Consider the following 14,023-nt stretch of genomic DNA (forward strand, 5'->3'; position numbering starts at 1 on the left):
TGTAATTTGATTATTATTACTAAGCAGTAGCTTATATTTAGCTTTGTTACTCACTCTTATCTATTGGTCTTCAGACATTTCCAGAGATATTCTCATGGTAATGTTTCAGGTTATATCAGTGATGCCATTCATTGTCTCTTGGGATTTTCCCATTTTCCTCTTCTGCTGTTTTGTCACCTTTTTTGTTGTCATTGTGTTAGCCTCATTGAGGCTGTTCCTAACTCAGTGTCTTAATTAATTCATACTTTAAGCAGGGGCACAAGCTCTTTCTGTAAAGGGCCTGTTTTGGCTTTGTGTGCCAATTCCAACTTGATGCATAAACAAATGGTATGGTTGTGATTCAGTGAAACTTTATTTACAAAAATAGGTGGTGGGCTGGATGTGGCCGCTGAGCTGTAGTTTGCCAACCACACTTTAAAGCACTCCTGGGTAAGAGATACTGATCTCATCATTTTACTCACCTGGTCAGAAGTGATCAGGATCCTCTAATGCTAGAACATTAATCCTAAATTCCTTTCCTGAGCTTTCAGGCCCTCTGTCCTCGGTTCCCTTTATCGTATGTTTGTACCTCATTTCCCTTGCTTGTTCCATAATGTGGGCTCCCTTGTCCTCAAGAACGTGAACCCACCCAAAGTTTTCCTTTTTCACCTCTGCTCCTATCCTTGAAGCATACTTAGTACTTTATCAACATATACTGTAGCTATTACATGCCTGAGCTTCTGTATTTGTTTACGTATTGTCTGTATCTGTGAGACTTGTCTTCAACTTTTAAACTTTCTTTGGGGTCTACATACCAAGTTTCATAAAGTTCTTTTATATTTTATCATTTCTAATATAGTACTAGACACAGAAAAGAATTAAAAATACTCCTTTAGGGGCACCTTGGTGGCTCAGTCAGTTGAGCGTCCGACTTCAGCTTAGGTCATGATCTCACAGCTCATGGGTTTGAGCCCTATGTCAGGCTCTGGGGTGACAGCTCAAAGCCTAGAGCCTGCTTCAGATTCTGTGTCTCCCTCTCTCTCTGCTCCTCCCTGGCTTGCACTCTCTGTCTTTCTCTTTCAAAAATAAATAAACATTAAAAAAAAATACTCCTTTAGTTTATACTTGGAAGGAAAATTGAAATGATGAAATATTGTGTGCATACCTACTGTTTTACAGTAGCATTCTCCTTATGCTAAGTTCCCTGTGTGACGGGGCACAGCCATGTTTAGACTTAGCTGGTTAGCCTGCTCTTGGTTATGAAGACTTTGTGGTTGAATTCTCCACCTCAAACTTATTTATTTTTTTGGTAATCATATGGCAACTTTATTTTTGTCTCCAATATTGTTTTTGTCCCTTTACATTTATTTGTTGGCTATAGTTCTTTTTTAATTGAAGTACTGTTGACACACAGCATTACCTTAGCTTCAGGTATACAGCACAGTGATTCAGCCTCTCTATACATCATGCTGTGTTCAACACCAGTGTAGTTACCGTCTATCACCATACAAGGCTATTAAAATAGCCTTGACTATATTCCCTATGCGGTACTTTTCATCCTCATGACTTACTCTTTCTATAACTGGAAGCCTACATCTCCCAGTCCCCTTCACCCATTTTGCCCGCCTCTCACCTCCATCCACTCTGGCAGCCACCGGTTTGTTCTCAGTATTCTCAATCTCAAATTTGACCAGTGTCAGAACAACCTTGGTAGCCAACGAATAGGTTAAGTTCTTCTGTGTTCTGGCATTAGTCGGAATATGTTTTATGTTTTATTTATTTATTGAAGGAATTACTGATTCTTAAAGTAGGACTTAGAATAAGATCAAAATATTAGATCCAGCTTGGTAAAATACCCAGTTTGGTGAAAATCTGAGTGATTGGCGTTTGCATTAAAGCCTGCTTAATTTTACTTTGGAGTAATGTTTGTGTGACAGTGATGAACTGCTTATTGACTGTTTAAACATCCATTCCCAATAAAATGCTCCTACTTTCCAGTGGGAGGTTAACAGCTTTTCTTGATTTAAATTTGATGTCTTTTCCTTCTGCCTGTTCTGTGTTTCAAAAACTATCATCCTGTCCTGATTTTAAGTATAATATTGAATCACAAAGATTAATTAAAGATTAAATATTATATTGCTTTTATTTGTTTTAGGTTTACTTATTTATTTTGAGAGAGAGAGAAAGAGAGAGAGGAGAGTGTGTATGTGTGTGTGAGAGAGAGTGGGGGAGGGACAGAGAGAGAGAGGGAGAGAGAGAATCCCAAGCTGACTCTGCTCTGTCAGTACAGAGCCCAGTGCAGGGCTTGATGTCATGAACTGTGAGATCATGACCTGAGCTGAGATCAAGAGTTGGATGCTTAACCGACTGAGCCACCCAGGTGCGCCAAAGATTAAATATTATATTTGATACTAAGGATTAGTACTAGCTTTCTAACCTTGTATGTTTAAATTGTTATGGTTTTCCCCTCTCTTCTCTTTGTTGTGGCATACCTTAGATTTGATGGAATTTCAGCATTACCTTAAATTTTTCAGCTAAGGGATGTCAGTATCAAGAACATGAGCTCACTCCTTTTTTTTTGTAATTTTTTAAATGTTTTATTATTTTTGAGAGAGAGACAGAGTGTGAGTGGGGGAGGGGCAGAGAGAGGGAGACACAGAATTGGAAGCAGGCTCTAGGCTCTGAGCTGTCAGCACAGAGCCCAAGGCGGGGCTCCAACCCATGAACTGCAAGAACATAACCTGAGCTGAAGTTGGCTGCTTAACTGACTGAGCCACTCAGGTGCCCCAAGAATGTGAATGTGAGCTCAATCTTTGAACCACATCTCTGGCACTTACTCAGCATTGGTATTCTTTTTTGTTTCCTTTTTTTTTTTTCCAACGTTTATTTATTTTTGGGACAGAGAGAGACAGAGCATGAACGGGCGAGGGGCAGAGAGAGAGGGAGACACAGAATCGGAAACAGGCTCCAGGCTCCGAGCCATCAGCCCAGAGCCCGACGCGGGGCTCGAACTCACGGACCGCGAGATCGTGACCTGGCTGAAGTCGGACGCTTAACCGACTGCGCCACCCAGGCGCCCCTTTTGTTTCCTTTCTAAGTGGACTTGGGAATGTTACTTGCCAAAGCATCAAGTTGTTTTGAGATTAGCATGGTTCAGATGATGCCTTTAAATTTGTGTATCAGCTGTTAGGTACACATAGTGTTTGCAGATAGAGCTAAGGGTAAGTTCAGCTTCCCATGTTAAATAGTGGTTTACATTAATTTCCTGTACAAAGTCTGTCAGCTTTGTTTGACTCTCCATTTGAAAGGACTCTCAGGTATAGAACTTGCTTTAATCTCAAGTACGTCGGAGTTTTAATTGGCTTGGTTGTTCAACTTAATTTGACACTTTCTGTTTTACCAATACCAAATACCTAATACCAAATACTGCTAAGTCAATAGAAAAGAGTCTTTTTCTAATCTTGCTTTACTTATTTATTTAGCCAGGAGCAAACGAGAGTGCTTTTTATATATGTGTGAAGACTTGCCCAATTAAAAAAATTATCTAATATTTATATGAGTGTCTACCGTGAGTGCAGTCTTGTTTTAGTCCAGGAAGGTAAGACAAAGATGGATAAGCCATTTTCTTCCACTAGACCGAAAGCTCCATGGAGGCATCTTCTGGCTTACTTGATCATCTGCTGTCATTTTTCTGGTCCCTTCACTCTGTCTTTGCACTGCTGCCAGAATCTGCTTTAAATACTAGTTTCCTAATGTCATCCTTTGCTTGAAAAGCTTCTATAGTTGAAGGACAAAACCAATTATTGTAAGTTTTTTTCTCTTTTTCGTTGAAGTTTCACCATAACATACCTAGATATGGACTCCATATAGTTTATCTTTGGGCCTTAATGTATACTTTCAGTCTCAGGGCTGACGACTTTTTCAATGATGAAAACTTCTCAGCCACTATCTTTTTGGATTTTATCTGCCTTTCCCCTACTTCTCCTTCTATTTTTAATTTTTTTTTTTAATTTTTTTTCAACGTTTTATTTATTTTTGGGACAGAGAGAGACAGAGCATGAACGGGGGAGGGGCAGAGAGAGAGGGAGACACAGAATCGGAAACAGGCTCCAGGCTCTGAGCCATCAGCCCAGAGCCTGACGCGGGGCTCGAACTCACGGACCGCGAGATCGTGACCTGGCTGAAGTCGGACGCTTAACCGACTGCGCCACCCAGGCGCCCCTTTTTTTAAAATTTTTTAATGTTTATTTATTTTTGAGAGAGACAGACAGACAGACTGTGAGTGGAGCAGGGGCAGAGAGAGAGGGAGACCCAGAATCCCAAGCAGCCTCCAGGCTCTGAGCTGTTAGCACAGACTGACACGGGGCTCGAACCCACGACTGCAATATCATGATCTGAACCGAAGTTGGGCATTCAACCGACTGAGCCACCCAGGCGCGCCCTCCCTGCCCCCCTCCGCTCCTCCTTTTGTAATACCCCGTAGACTTATGTTGGAGCCCTTCAATCTGTCCTCAGTATTTCTTTCCTTCTGTTTTATATTTTTAAATTCCTGTTACTCTGGCTGTGTTCTAAATGAATTCCTCTTGCTATTTTCCAATCCACTAATTCTCTTTTATTTATTTTTTAATTTTTAAAAAATGTTTATTTATTTTTGAGAGAGAGAGAGAGAGACAGAGCACGAGTAGGGGAGGGGCAGAGAGAGAGAGAGAGGGAGACACAGAATCCAAAGCAGGCTCCAGGCTCTGAGCTGTCAGCACAGAGCCTGACGCGGGGCTCAAACTCACTAACTGAGAGATCATGACCTGAGCCAAAGTTGGATGCTTAACTGGCTGAGCCATCCATGCACTCCCCACTAATTCTCTTTTAACTGTGTCCATTCTGGAATGTGTCCCCAACCTATTGACCTTTTGATTTCAATGGCTGTGTCTTTTACTTCCAACATTTATCATTCATTCTTTATGACAGCCAGCTGTTTTTATGTGGACCCGCCTATTTTTGTTTCATAATTTCTTATTCTTTTTATGGGTATTCTTCATTATTTCACCTTGAGGATCTCAGATGACAGATTGTTTTGAGATGGCTTTGTTGTTTGCATTTCAGCCTGTGAGAATTCATCTCCTGGTTGAAAACTTTGTTAGTTCTCTTGGTGTTCATGTTTCTTGTGTGTTTTATTTTTATTTATTTCTAATGTTTATTTATTTATTTTGAGAGTGGGGGAGGGGCAGGGGGGGGTACATCGAGAGAATCCCAAGCAGGTTTTGTGTTGTCAGCACAGAGCCCAACGTGGGGCTCGAACCCACGAACCGTGAGCTCATGACCTGAGCTGAAATCGAGTTGGATGCTCAACTGACTGAGACACCCAGGTGCCCCTCCTCGTGTGTTTCAGAATTTTCACTTGTAGGTTCACACTGGATGGGAGTTTTTTGTTTCTCCCCACTTCTCTCTGTTTTTTTTTTTTTCCCTCCTCATCCACTGGTTTTCTTCTTGGTTCCACTTGAACCGCCCCCCCCCCCCCCCCCCCATCCCCGGTCCTCCAGTCTAAAAACAGACTTTCATGACCCAGGCTCTATTCCCTTGGTGAGCTCAGCAGGCCTGCTTCTCAGGCAAGGATGCAGCTCTGCCTAAACCCCGGCCCCAGGGCAGTGGTTGTGGTCCCTCTCAAGTCCTTCTCACAGGTGGGGGATCCCAGCCTCAGTTTTAGGCCAGGGGCATTTGGCCTGTATACCCTCAAGAACACTTGGCCATCTCTGACTTCCATCTCTGTAGCCAGTGGCCTACTACTGTGACTTGGTTTGTTTGTGGGCTTAAAGAAGTTGATCATATTTTTGCATCCTGCTGTGCCTTTTCTCCCACACATTTTATCCTTATGTGGCTGTGAGGGTGAGAGAGCTCCCCGGGCCCCATAGGAATGCGAATCCCATCCATGGAGTTCCCACTCTTTTGTCCTGATTGCCTCCCAAAGGCCCCCTCCTCATACCATCATACTGATGGTTAGGATTTCAGCACATAAATTTAGTGGGTGGGGAGCACAAACGTTGCAAGCAGTAAACCCATTGCAAGCAGTAAGACCATTGCAAGCAGTAAACTAAAGGAGAAAATGTTAAAGTCTATTTGAAAGTGAGCAAAATAAGGCTGATCTATTCCAACCTAATTCCCCTTATTCACCCCATAAGTGCAAATTGCTTTCTTTCTGGTAACTCTCAAATCTTTACAGTTAAGATGTATTAGACACTGTATTTGTACTTTCTTTTTTGAAAACCACACCTGATGGTGTGCTGCTGTTTTTGTCTTCCTCACTGCCATTCACTCATCTTTATTCCTTGAGGACTTTGGCTTTCCTCTAGCCACTGGGCTACTGCCAATGTTCTCGACGACAGTAACATTTTTCTAATCATTATCATTGCCATCATTAGTAACTTACTGAGTACCTCCAATGTGCTGGCCATTGTAGTAGGTGCTTCATATATACATTAGCTTATTTATTTAGTCCACAGTTTACAGGCGAGGAAGTCAAGATTCAGAGAGGCAGTGACTACTGTATTTTAAACTTTCTGAACTCCGGTGATCTTTATTTTTATTCACTTCGAAATCCATTTCATTGGCCTTTTTATTGCTTAAAGCATTTCTTCTGATATCCTGAATCCTGTAAGTCTCCTCTCAGACATTTACCCCACCTACTAACCCTTCCCCAAGACCTCTCTGTGGTCCCTGCCTGTTTCCCCACCTTCTGTGGCCCACATGGTCATTTCTGCTTCCTCTTTCCAATGTTCTCTGTTGTACTTGGATCTTCTTTCCATAGCCACTTAATCACTAGCCTCAAAAATAAGATCAAGTCCACTGTTTTTGTATTTGTTTCTAGTCTCTCTCTTCTAAGCACTATTGGAGAAAATCCCATTACGTTGCCACCAATTAACTCCATTTTAAATGAATTTCTAATTTACCTGGCCCTTGGGTGCTCATAAGTAGTTTAGTTATCCCATTTTGGCTCCCTTGCTGTTCCCCACACTGGCTGTTCCAAAACTTCTTAGCATCCTTTGTCAACACAGCTGCCTCAGCCTCCAGGGCTGGTTGACTTTGCCTTGAGTCTCACAGAGAACATAGAATCATCAGGAGTGATTTCCCCTAACTGTCCTCTTCTCTGCCTCAAAGTGTCCCTTCATCTGACATGTCCTTCTTTTTCCTTTCCTTTTAGGTTAAAAGAATCTTTACTATTTTCTACCATTTTCCAATGGTAACTCTGCCCCCCTGTACTGTTGTTTCCACACTGTTCTAGGGAGTCACTCATCCATGGCCTTCCTCTCTTATGTCTTTAGTCCCTACTCCACTCCATTTGCCTGTCTCCTCACCTGCAAACAGGTACATCCGGGTTGGTCAGAGTGATCTTGCCAATTGCTTCCCTGGGTCCTGTAACCTCTCACAGTGTCTCCTTTGTGGCCAACCTTGGGACCAGAGAAGCCCCATTCTGGTGAGAGCCTCTCCCACAGGCTGCCCCTGACTTCTTTCAGGCCAGATCAGATGATCTCTTCCTTCTTAGTTTTTCTGTAGCATTTGACAATATCAGCTGCCCTTTTTGCTTGTTCTTTTTGTCTTCTTTGAGTTTAGAATGCTATTTTCCTATTTCTCATCCTCCCTCCCCCTAAAATTATTACCTGTCTATCTTCCTCTGCCAACCCTTTCATGATTTTTCCCAAGGCTCTGACCTTGGCCCACTTCTCTCTCTGGGTGATTGTCTCCTGGGCAATTTCTAACTTCCTATGGGTGTTACCTGCTTCTTCAATTGCCTGCTCCTCCTTTTGTTTCCTGGCTTAGTAATTGTCATCCACACTAGAAATTTGGAATCCTCTTTGACACTACGGCCGCCTTTCCTTCTGCACATCCAGTCACTCAGTACTATCAGCTGTCCCTAGGAGCTGTCTATGTTTTGTTCTTCCGTTCTCAACAGCGTTGCCCTGATTAAGGTTTTGTGGACTATTGGAATAGCCCTTTAAATTTTCTTCCTGCCTTAAGTCTCTCCCGCCTTTAATCTTTTCTCTATACTGTGGCCAGTGTTAGATTTCTAAGACCATTCCTGGGTTCCCAATTGTTCATTGTCTCTACTTTGCCTGTGGGGTCCACAGATCTGTGGAGGTCAGATCCCTTGGCCTGGCATTGGGGCCCTTCCCTGGCAGCCCTTGTGCCCCCCCATCTTATCTCTCCAGCAGCTCCCCACGGCATACCCACCAGCACTCTGCAATAGGGCCACATCCTTGCACCCACACTCTAACACATGTGGTTCACTCTGCTTTTCCTTGTCTCTGCTGGGTTTTATAATTCCTGGCCTGTCTCCACAGTTATCTCTTTGATGAAACATTTGTGACCCATCTTTCTTGACTCTCGTGGGACTTTATTCACACCTGCCCCACCCCCCACCTTCGAGTTGCTTTTATATTCTATACAGCTGTATGTGATTCTCTCTCCTCTCTACTAGCTTTTAAGCTTCTTGGAGGCATCTTTGTTTTCTCAGGTGCCAAAGTACAGTGAGTACCTAATAAATATTTATTGAATTAAAAATTGGATAATATATCTAGGTCCACGAATGTGAAGCAAAGAGCTAAGGTGCTTAGCAGCCCATTATCACCGTTAGCACATGAAGCACTAACAAAAAGGAAAACAGATTTTCAGCTTTTGCTTTAATATACAATCATCTGAGAGTTTCTTTTCTTTTTCTCTCTCTTTTTTTTTTTTTTTTTAGAAATGTGACTTTACTAAAATAAGAGAAAATACATTTTAACCGAGCTTGCATCAATATAATTTTGGTGTTCAGATGAACTGGAAACGTTCACGGAATGGTTGGCTGAGTCAAGTAAGGTGTCAACAACCATCTGTCATCTAACAAATGAGCTTTTTGTGATTGTTGAAAAGCACAATTAAGTTCACTCAGAAAAAAAAGAATCTATTAAAAGTTAGGTGGGAAGGTGAAAGAATTTTTTATATAGCATTTTAATTAAACGAAATTGGCTTGTTAAATCTTGGGGTCCCTGAAATGCTTAGAGAACGTTATAGAAAAATGTTACACCTCCTTCAAAGCAGATTTTATCAAAATCCTTAGCCAAAAAAATCTTATGCAGCTATGTTTCTCTACCAGTGTTATTGGAGAAGTATTATTATGCTAGCAAATGCCAAACATTCAGTCTTGTGAAACCATATTTGTGGAAATGGTATCAATGAACACATTTTGCGTGTCGTTAACATACAAGCAATACAAAAACTGGAAACTATTGCAAAGCCATAAAAGACCCCAGAGTATAGAGGCAATTATAGATAAACTTATTATTAATCAATGTTTATTTTTTTCCCCAGTTCATTAAAATGCAACACCAGAGTTTTATTTAAAATAAGATACCATATTGCCAAATGTGGTTTGTTTTTTTTTTTTTTTTTAATTATCTATGCCATGAAAGCAAATCACTTTTTTTTTTTTTCAACATTTATTTATTTTTGGGACAGAGAGAGAGACAGAGCATGAATGGGGGACGGGCAGAGAGAGAGGGAGATACAGAATCGGAAACAGGCTCCAGGCTCTGAGCCATCAGCCCAGAGCCTGACGCGGGGCTCGAACTCACGGACTGCGAGATCGTGACCTGGCTGAAGTCGGACGCTTAACCAACTGCGCCACCCAGGCGCCCCAGCAAATCACTTTTTAAGGTGCTTTTTGCTTCTGTAGTTAGAACTCAAACCAACAATAACCAAGTAGACTACTTTCTCTTCCTTAAGGGACTCGGAAGAGGGGAAAATACAGGAGAGGGAAAGTCAGTATGGCAAAAGCACGTGGCGTTTGAGAGTCAGGATTTTGACCGAGTATGAAACTAACATTCCGGGTCCTAGGGTCTGTTGGTCTGAGTTATGTGAACAGTAAGACACCATTTCGTTAATTTGCTGGCAAAGACCTTAATTTTTCATTATTCTTTACAGTTTGCTGTTTTTGATAGTCAGCGTATAGTTGTATTTAGTAACCATCTTACAGTATTTATACCTGTCATTATTAGACATTTTTCTACCGTGATTAGGTAACTGGGCTGTTTAAAAAAGAAACACCTCCAGAATAGCTAAATTTTTAAAGTCACTACCTACATCTGCCAAAACAGATTAGTAGCAAATTTCCAGAACAGAACAAATTGTCTTGATCTCCTTACCTAACACTTTGTTTTATGTCAAATCTAACTGCTTTCAGGGAACAAGACTTCTTGATGGAAGCTTATATTTTGACATAAAAATTTTGGGGGCTGCAAGTATAAAGTAATTTTATCCTTATTTTGCAGGCTTAATATTGCTGTATTATTACTTTTATGGGATTCACACTATAAAAACACCATATATTCATGATAAACTTGATCTGGTCTTAACTCACTATAACCCCGTTGAACTTACTGGCACAGAAACTTGAATATTCTGTTTGAGAAATTAAAATCTCTTGATTGTACAAAAAAGTGCTACCTTGTAAAATAATATTTATACTTCAAGCACTGCTTCCTCCATAACCGTATCCATTGTCATTCCTGCATTTATTATTTTATTTCAGATGCATTAGGTATTAGTTCTTATGATAGTGATAAACATTGGCCAAGCAGAATTAAAACTTTAATCAGAATACTGAAGTGTGGGTGTTTTTATAAAGGAAGTTTATTTTTAGAGTATTCCTGAAAATTACTTTGGATTAGGTCCTATAAGGATTTTTCATTTTTAAAATGTATATATCTCCTTTATGGTATAATAAATATTGCTTTCTTTTTTTTGTACTGTAATATTTCTTTGCTCAGGATCACACCATGCTTCAGGTTATTTTTTTTTAAGTTTATTTATTTTGAGAAAGAAGTAGGGGAAGGAGAGAGAGAGGGGGAGAGAGAATCCCAAGTGGGCTCCAAACTGAGACGTGGGGCTCCATGTCATGAACCATGAGGCTCAACCTACTGAGCCACCCAGGCACCCCTGCTTCAGGTTATTGTTTGTGTTCGGGTGATAGAGAATGTCCGACTGATTACGCAGTGATCACAGGACAAAGGCTAGAAGTATATTGAGGTGTTATACTATGGTGGCTAAGCATTTGGGCTTTGAGCCAGACTGCTTGAGTTAAAATATGAGCTCTTCCACTTCCTTGTTGTGTGACCTTGGGCAAAGTCCTTGACTGCTCTGTGCCTCAATCTCCTATCTGTAAAATGAGTTGTCTGGAGTATTTAATGAGTTCATACATATAAAATGTTTAGAACTGTGCGTGGTATATAGGAAGTACTCAACAAATATCTATCACAGAATAATTGACCTCTTCAGTAATATATCTAGTTTATTAAGAATTCCAGATAGTTGTACTTTATTTCCTGAATAATAAAGTCAACAGCAGTAATGATATTGGTTGTGGGATACAAAATACATTTGCATCTTTGCTATAAAAATTAGCAATGCTAATAATGGGTTATTGTGTTTTCTGGGATATTTATTAGTAACTTTAGGATACAGGTAACAGATGAGCCAGAGACCCTCAGTACAATGCCATCATGGAAGCATGTGAAATCAAAATGTTACTGTCATCCCACATAATTGCTTCCTCAGTGAAAAAGCCTAGAAATATTAGTTATGTTTTTTTTCAAGTGAATATGTCTTGTAGACTTTACCAGTTCTCTTTCTTCCCTAACTCCACTTCCATTAAGATTTTTGTTTTAGATTGAAAATGAAAGGAAGTTAATTTGTTACAAAATGCTGATGTCAGACTAATTTATTAAGTCTCTTTACTGATCTATTATTTCCTTTCACTTTCTTTATACAGTATAAACAAACTGTGGAAGAACTTTTGTATCTTATTTTTATCCCCCAGTGCCAAATGTATACTACTAATGTTTAATCATTATTTGTTGAATGAATTACCCAGCATGACAGAAGGTCCATTCTTCAGCCAACTCATATCTTTATTTGTTTACAGAGGACTCAGAGCCAGTTGGGTAACATTAAGTGAGCACATGGTGGGGGGAGAGGGGGCGGAATGGCAGAGGAAGCAAGAGGGATTGTGCTAAACTGTATCTGTAGGTCAGATGAAACAGCAGCCAGAGTGATGACCGCTGCTGTGTGTAAGGAAAGCTTCTGCCAGAGGTGAATATGAATATATACTTCTATGAATGATAGAAATCCCTAAAGTGATTGTAGACTATTTCTGTTTTTCAGTTCAGTGGGCATCATGATTCCATAAAATAAGTAAAGATATGTACATACACATATTTACCCCCTCCATATTGATGCACATATGAAATACTTTACCCTGAAAGAAAGTTAGTTTAACAAAGGTCACTTGCCTAGTATCTGTTCATTTGCTATATCTCTGTCTATTGAGACTTGATGGAACTTTAGGGCTGTTTGCAGAAACAACTTTGTTCTAAATTTACAAACAATCTGAGGAGCTATAGAAGTACCATTAGTGGTAACATAAATAACTTTTCTAACTGGAACAAAAGCAAAATTTCAATATTACTACCAAAGCATTGGCCATTGTATAGCAAGCAGGCTTGCAGCTGGGGAGGACCACCTGGCCCTGCTCTCTTGGCCTACTTGCCAGACTTCAAAAGAAACTGCGAAAAACAGCTGGAAAAATAATAGTCCACTTAAAATTTTTTTTAATGTTTATTTACTTTTGAGAGAGAGAGAGAGAGAGAGATAGAGTGTGAATGAGTGGGGGAGGGGTAGAGAGAGAAGGAGACACAGAATTTGAAGCAGTCTCCAGGCTCTGAGCTGTCAGCACAGAGCCCAACGTGGGGCTTGAACTTACGAGCCGTGAGATCATGACCTGAGCTGACGTCAGACGCTTAACCTACCGAGCCACCCAGGTGCCCCAATAATAGTCCACTTTTAAGTTCTAATTGTTAGGATGGCAACTGAGGGTCCTACAGGTTAATTGTATGTAGGCTTCAAGACATTGGAACAGTTTTACTGGACTTTTCTCAGTCTTACCTCTTAGGCTTTCTGTGAGTTCAGGCATATTTACATTATAGTGCCCTACTTCTTGATCGTGTCCCCTGTTCTGAAGCCTTGGCATAAACTGCATCCTGTAGTGAGAAAGTCAACTTGCCAGCCGTTTCCATTCTTCCTAGCAGCTCTTAACATTTAACCTCTTCCTTGAAACTTGCAGGCTTGGGAGCCTCTGCCTTCCCCAAGCCTTCCCTTCCCTTGCCTGATCCTTTCTTGTGTACAGTGTTACTTCACGCTATGCATGTTATTGAACATTGACACCTTTGTCTCTTCATGTTGTTTGTATGACAGTGTGGACTTTCGCCCTTGAGGACAGGCTGGTGACTTTTTGACTCACAGTGTTGATAGATGCTTACTGAGTAAATGGCTGTCGATAGGCTATAAAATTCACTGGAATTTTGAAGCTGAGCAAAGATAGTTTGAATCTTTTGTAGATTATTTTTGCATAATTGACATTCTTTTTACCGATACCCCTACCATCCACAAAATGGGCCAGTCTCAGAACTGATAAGACCTATTAATAGCATGCTACAGATCAACTTGAAAAATAATTATTGGAGAAGTAGAAAAGGACATTTGGTGGCAAATCAAGTAAACTTTGTTGTTCTAAGGTATTTGAAGAATTGTGCAAAAGAATATGTTCGTGTTAAACTGGTTTGTGTTCCTTCTTTCTAACTGCTGTTTGCTGCTCAAATATAAGTATTTGGCCATTTTTTCCTCTCTATCTTTCTCTTTTCCTGGATAATGTCTATTATCAATGCATTCTGGTTACATATCCCAACCATGTTCCTTTTATATGTGATTATCTAATATGACGGGGGAGGAATTTGTGTATCTTCTTTTCTTGAAAGCTGCCCGCTATTTATCATGTTATAACTGCAAGATTCTTCTGCACAAGGGCTTTTGGGTCTTGAGCTTAGATTTCAAAAGTAGAAGTGCTTTGTGTCCCCCTCCATGGAAAGGATTTGTAAGCTCTTTGTTAAGTTCAAGCATTCTTAAGGAATTTATTTAGATGACTGCTAACTCTACTGCATTAGAAGCTTTAACATTTGATATG

At 40.5% G+C, this 14,023-nt stretch overlaps 1 protein-coding gene across 6 annotated transcripts in view; it reads left to right on the top strand.

Moving 5' to 3' along the window:
• Positions 1-14,023, top strand: part of CDC14A (cell division cycle 14A) — a 196,412-nt gene that overhangs the window by 179,631 nt on the left and 2,758 nt on the right. Inside the window, exon 17 of one of the 6 annotated variants that reach the window (XM_086717686.1) lies at positions 8,711-9,418. The exons of the other annotated variants lie outside the window; for them this stretch is intronic. Coding sequence (XP_086573812.1) covers positions 8,711-8,749 — 39 coding nt within the window. The 3' untranslated portion in view covers positions 8,750-9,418. Of the gene's footprint in view, positions 1-8,710; positions 9,419-14,023 lie in introns of those variants that run through there. 6 annotated transcript variants of the gene reach the window in all.

The sequence above is a fragment of the Puma concolor genome, chromosome C1, assembly GCF_028749965.1.
Source record: "Puma concolor isolate L17-30 chromosome C1, mPumCon1.1.hap2, whole genome shotgun sequence".
Classification (NCBI taxonomy): Eukaryota; Metazoa; Chordata; class Mammalia; order Carnivora; family Felidae; genus Puma; species Puma concolor.